General features: G+C 62.6%; 1 protein-coding gene across 1 annotated transcript; it reads right to left on the bottom strand.

Annotated features, from left to right (window-relative positions):
- Positions 1–4: 4 nt before the first annotated feature.
- Positions 5–184, bottom strand: HSPB7 (heat shock 27kDa protein family, member 7 (cardiovascular); the record flags this gene model as incomplete). Its single annotated transcript, XM_009322164.1, has 1 exon — positions 5–184. A coding segment is annotated over one exon (180 nt), but the record flags the coding sequence as incomplete, so codon positions are not given.
- Between the last annotated feature and the right edge of the window lie 22 nt (positions 185–206).

Raw genomic sequence — 206 nt, 5'->3', positions numbered from 1 at the left:
TCTTGATCTCAGTCCGGAAGGTTTGCTGGACGTGGTCGGCGTGCTTGGCGGGCTGTCGCTGAGCCCGGACGGTCAAGGTGCCGTCGTCCCCCAGCGAGGACGACACCGACGTGGGGTCCACGTCTTCGGGCAGCTGGCATTTGTGGGTGAAGGTGTTCATGACGGTGCCGTCCGCCGCCAGCTGGGAAGAAATAATGGGTGAAAAG

The sequence above is a fragment of the Pygoscelis adeliae genome, unplaced genomic scaffold (genome assembly GCF_000699105.1).
Source record: "Pygoscelis adeliae isolate BGI_AS28 unplaced genomic scaffold, ASM69910v1 C9883093, whole genome shotgun sequence".
Classification (NCBI taxonomy): domain Eukaryota; kingdom Metazoa; phylum Chordata; class Aves; order Sphenisciformes; family Spheniscidae; genus Pygoscelis; species Pygoscelis adeliae.
This window is presented reverse-complemented; position numbering and strand designations above follow the sequence as displayed.